Here is a 5,819-nt window from a genome sequence, read left to right as displayed (position 1 = left end):
TAATCATTAATCATTAATCATTAATCATTAATGATATCAAAGTTGGGAACACTCCTAATGGAGTATCACCCCAAAGTAACTGGCTGATAGGACTTCTGATACTGATGATTCGATCATATACAGTGTAAGTATTGCTACTACTTTTTATAATTATTGGTATTGACTTTTTCAGGTACTGTCTTTTTTTTACAGAGAGGTATTATCTATAGGATTAGTATTTATTGGAGTCTGGCCTCTTAAAACAATATTGAGGGAAACTGACAAGGTAAAAAAACATTATACACGAATTAACTTAGTGTGCTAGTTATCACATATTAGGCTACATATAGTCCTGTACTAGTGTAGAACCCTGTGTAATATGTATAAAGACTTGTAGTGATACTGCTGAGAAATGGAGTTAAACCAAATAAAACCTTCTCCATACACACTACCTAAATCTTGTTTGTTAAATGGAAGTAATCAGTCAAAAACGCATTTGGTTATCAGCACAGGTGATAGTATAGTAAAAACGACTAATTTATTTTTAATAATAATCTTCTTATTATACATTGCATGTTATATTTATGATCAGTAGGCCTACATATATATCTTAGAATGTAAAAAACATGAATATTCACAAATAACAGCAGTAAAATTAAAGTAAAACATTCACTATAGTACGTTTTTGATACAACATTGAGTTTCATTCAAATTTCTTATTGGCATTCACAGGCTATAGTGTATACCTGGTTAGCATTGTGTTTGCTTGTTGCTGTATTCCCTCTACTGCCAGTGGTAGGACGGGAGGCCAACTATTATTATGTTTATCTTACGGCTGCCATTACTATTGGCATCGCTGGATTCTTCCTATATAGGTAAGTTCATTAGTTTCCAAGATTTCAATAGGATATTTTCTAAACAAATACATACCGGATTATATTACGATCTCAAGATTAGTATCCATCTTTTAATGAATAATTTTCATAATTTCCAATAAGTGCACTATATCTCTTGTAAATCGACAAATTTCACATAGGTGGCTCAGGTAACTGAACTCCCTTAATTAGCTCTGTATGTTATATAGCTACTATATATTACATGATATAGAATACAATGTATATGTAATTTTGCTTGATGAAAAGTTTATACTTTATCAAGAAAGTATTGCATCGTGCATATATTTCCGAACAATCAATTAAATTGATAAATGTTATAAATAAATCTGGTAAAATATCCCTGCTACCTATAACGACTTTTAATATCATAATTTAGGTTAATTATTGTGGATGTTGGCCAGGCAGACATTTTTATAGTACATATTCTTACAGGTTAAAATCTACATGGGTCACTGATGGCCAGCACACACAAACGAAGTTTGTCTGCATCATTCAGATTGCCTTTGTGTGCACGTCAGCACTGGTCGTCTTTACAACTGTGTCTAGTCTGGGGAGGAAGCAGGGTCTTCCACTGATCAGCAGAATTCTAAGTTGGACACTGTTAGGTTAGTACAAAAACTGATGACATCAACTGCTATATTAAAATGCGTGTGAGCTAGTTCCCAATACAGTCAATAACTATTAAGTACTAACAATAAGTCAGTAACAGGTTGATAATTAGAAATACTGATGATTCTATGAATATTTAGACACTAAAGTCAAGTGCATTTGGACACTTAATTATGGCCCGTTTTGATGTGGCTGAATTAGGTGATATAGTTATTATAACTGAGGTTACTGTTCTAAAGGTATGGACCGGCTATTACTTCCTGATTATATGATACCCAACAAAGGGTAACTATCATTAATTTGCTCTTTATATATGTTTTTCAGGACTGTCCCTGGTGCTGCCATTATTCAGCTCTACATTTTTGCTATCAAGGCTACTGACAATTAGCCTCTCTCTAGTCAGTGTTTACATTCTCATGAGTACCAGGTATAACAATATTCATTCTGAGACGTGCACTCTCTTTGTAGACTGAATTTGGCAATGCACCGCATCCTGCTTAAATTTATTACGATTTACTCGAAGCTTAGGATTCACGCTGTGAAAATTCTATAGTCTCTGCTAACATGTAACATCTGTAATTCTGATGTGCACATTTCTTAAATTGACTACGTCAAGATTTTTCTATGGTGTATATCTGTAAAACATTTGTTGCAATTTTTTTTACATGAAAAGTAAGTGCTAACAGCACTAAATGTATCCTCAAATTCTTACCTGATAAGATTGTTTTTCAACTAGTTAAAAATCCAAAAAATTTGGGCGATTTGATACATTGACAATGAATGAAATGCTTGCTATGGGCTATGTATGAGTCACGAGGGTTTATTCACATTGAATGGAATAGCAAAATAGGAAGTATAATGCAGCAATATAACCATAAAAAGTGAACAGAATCACTTACATTTTGTGAAAAAGTTGTCGTAATTTTTTTCACTTTTATCATTTACGGTGACATAATCACTTTAACCTATTGTATTTTCTATGCAGCTACGAGGCACTCTTTTGCTTGTCACTGTGCTGTCTGCTATGTTGTTGGCTGCACATCGAACACAGGGTTGCACAAAAGCAAGGTGCACCGTTGTCTAGTGCAGACTTTAAGCCAAGCCACCGTTACACCATGGAGAGTATGACCAGGTTTCTCTCATTTTCTGATCTCAGATCAGCATACTTCTACATCTTCTTCATCATGCTATCGTTTTTCGGCACAGGCAACATCGCGAGCATTAATAGGTAAGTACCAAAGCTGGCAGCATCCGCAGTCGCACAAATTAAAGACAAAAGTTTCCAGATAAAACTGGTTACCCTCATCTTAAAGGATTGAAATGAGAGATTGTTTCATGCAAATGCATAGAGTCATTGTATGTTTTGTGCGCCTTAATGCATTGTTTGTGATATATTTTAAACAGAAAGTCATCATTTTTGCATAGGCATAGTTAACTCTCCCAATACCAAACATTCTCGGAACCGTCAATTTAGTTTAGTGTTCTGTGAAGTTTTACGGGGGGAAGGGGGGAGCTCTTATAGGCATATCTTACATGTCTCAGATGAACTAAAATAATCGTCGTTTTAGGGCGTTCGAAATTTGGAGAGCTGACCTGTATTTGTTTTATTTCTTCAGCTTTGATCCAGCTTCAGTGTACTGCTTTCTGACAGTATTCAGTCCTTTTACAATGGGAGCTCTAATTGTACTTAAGGTAAAGTACAATATCATTAGGAAAATATCTATACTCTGGGTATGCAGAGAGTCTATCAGTTACGTTGCTGCAATGATTCCATTCCAGCATTAATTGTCAAAAAGTGTGATGAGATGGCATTTGAATAGATGTTGTAACGTTTTTATTAAGATTTGTGGTGTTTAATTTGCTACCGTTAAAGACTATGGTCAAGGCAGAACTATATATATAATTACTACAGTTGACTGCCAAAACATTGCAACTGGCTGTATGGCTGCATGGCTGTACTGCATGATCGAGGCTATTTGAGAATCAGTTAATGAAAGTAGATTGTGACCAGAGTGGCACCTAGTGGGAATTTTTGAAAATTCTAGAATGGCATTGTTACAGAACCACACCTGATAGTGTGCTTGCATGTTCTTGGTATCATGATACAGCCGTCATGCCTTGTTTTTTTTAAATCAAATTATGCTGTTGTAACCAATAGATGGTGATGCTGTATTTAATTTGCAGGTGTTGATCCCATTCATTCTTGTGAGCTGTGCATTCCACGCAGTGAATGTTACCGTTCAGGTGCCAACAAGGAGTTTGTTCCTCCTGGTGTTGCTCATGTCAGACGTGATGGGCCTGGTAAGTTGACACAGTGACAACTATGTGCGAAACCATATGCGCATCATGTTCTAGATGCAATGTGTGCGATTGAGTCCACCACATTACTCCGAGTCTGAATTATAAAGAGTTTATACTTTTATGTAATAGACAGATCTGACGCCTTGGAAATAGACAGATACTAATATTTATATATTTATTTACATACAAAGAGAAAGGGGTGGTAACTAGTTTGTATAGTTAGGGGGTGAAACTTTTGACTTCATTATAAGCGATTCTGCATTATATCGAGCTGCATTATATCTGGTATAGTGTAGTCACGATTTTTATAATATGCAAGATTAATAGAAAACTTGTAGCAGGGCAAGATTAAACCTCTCGCGTATTACACTCGTGTGTCGATATCATGTATTTTCTCATCAATATGTGCTATAATTCCACGTTAACTTTAATATTTTGTTGACCACATGTGACAGTTTAACATTCTGTTTCAGCACTTTTTCTTTCTCGTGAGGAACACTGGCAGCTGGCTTGATATTGGCACAAGCATCAGCCATTATGTGATAGCAATGACGACAAACATATTCATCCCGATTCTGTACGGCTTGTCCATGCTGTTTACGACATGGAGCATCCCCGTGACCTTCAGCTCAAAAGCACACGTCACGTGAGACCAAGAAACGTACTGCTATACATGCAAACCTAGTCGCTTGTTGCCTGCTGCAGTAAACATTATAATGCCAATTAGGAACACCAGATTAGATCTGGATGGAGATTTATTTTTCTTCTGATGCATTTCCTGTGTCATTGCGAGTTGGTTTTATTGCTGGCGGCTTGACTGTGGCTCGAACATGGCCTATTATCTCTGTTATCCTGTTTAATACAAGGCACATGGCCTAAAAAATAATTAAAATTGCCACCAATATGATACCATGATCATATGCATAGTATTCACGTGTTTATGGTGATGCTGGCTGATAGTGAGGATGATGCTGTTTATTGTACTCATTACTGTTGCACAGAGTTGCTTATTCAGTGTAGCATTAGTGCCATATTGGCGGGGCTTAAATAACTCATTTATCCTGGGAAGGGGGTGTTGCAAAGACAAGTTCAGTTTGTGTTCTAGGCGGTGGACCGTTGGGATTTTGCCATTGGCAATGTAATAGTATCTAAGCTTATCTGGAGGAGGGAGTGACTGCGCCTTGCTCATCCCTCTATGGCTCTGATCAGTATGAAACACATTTTTACGCTCTAGAAGTTATATATGTGTCATCTAACTGTTTGTTCAATACTGGGCTTTATTGTTAGCAGTTTTTGACAATCGATATGAAACGTAGTGTTTGATTGCTGTTGGCATTTTTAATTGCAAATCATTACCATGCCATGGTATTATTGTATGGATGAGACGTTTTGTAAAGACATTAAATTTTGTTCATCTAAGCTCACACTGTCACATGAAGACTTCAGATTTTCTTTTTGTACAACAGCTTAATCATTGTGCAAACCTCCGTTGTTGTACAGCTAAATCATTTTGTAAACCTACTTCTCTTTGAGAATCGAAAGTTAAATTGAATAAAAAAATGTGAAAAAAACTCGTTTATTACATTAAACTTGTAAAAAAGTGTTTAAAAGATGATGACACTATAAAGGTGGGCATAATAGTCCATTATACCATCCATCAAGGTCGTAACAGACCGCGACGGGATCACGCACTGTTGCGCATTGTGCACATAAGTGCATTATTTCCCTATCGCAAACATTTTTAACGAAGTTAACGGACAGACCCCAAAAGGTGGCGCTGCTAGATCACCCGTCTTCGTTTGGGCAGAGCACGTATATCATATACATGCTCTGGTTTGGGCAGAGTATGGGCCTCGTAGAATCCGTAAATCCATCGACCCCACTTGAGTGGGACTAATAATGCGAAGGAAGAAGAAGAAGAATTGACGAGCAATATTGTCGTCCCTTCCACCTCTGCGAGACGAACTTCCCATACGCCAATCAGTTACAGTGGCCCCTAGGGCTGGCTTCTACGGGAAAACGGACGTTAATTGC

General features: G+C 36.9%; 1 protein-coding gene across 1 annotated transcript in view; it reads left to right on the top strand.

Annotated features, from left to right (window-relative positions):
- Positions 1-5,219, top strand: part of LOC106807736 (GPI ethanolamine phosphate transferase 1-like) — a 13,904-nt gene extending 8,685 nt beyond the window's left edge. Inside the window, exons 12-19 of the mRNA XM_014810185.1 lie at positions 173-265; positions 712-854; positions 1,308-1,480; positions 1,809-1,911; positions 2,470-2,712; positions 3,101-3,176; positions 3,669-3,785; positions 4,259-5,219. Coding sequence (XP_014665671.1) covers positions 173-265; positions 712-854; positions 1,308-1,480; positions 1,809-1,911; positions 2,470-2,712; positions 3,101-3,176; positions 3,669-3,785; positions 4,259-4,435 — 1,125 coding nt within the window. The 3' untranslated portion in view covers positions 4,436-5,219. The remainder of the gene's footprint in view (positions 1-172; positions 266-711; positions 855-1,307; positions 1,481-1,808; positions 1,912-2,469; positions 2,713-3,100; positions 3,177-3,668; positions 3,786-4,258) is intronic.
- The last annotated feature ends 600 nt before the right edge of the window (positions 5,220-5,819 follow it).

The sequence above is a fragment of the Priapulus caudatus genome, unplaced genomic scaffold (assembly GCF_000485595.1).
Source record: "Priapulus caudatus unplaced genomic scaffold, Priapulus_caudatus-5.0.1 Scaffold231, whole genome shotgun sequence".
In the NCBI taxonomy this organism is placed as follows: domain Eukaryota; kingdom Metazoa; phylum Priapulida; class Priapulimorpha; order Priapulimorphida; family Priapulidae; genus Priapulus; species Priapulus caudatus.
This window is presented reverse-complemented; position numbering and strand designations above follow the sequence as displayed.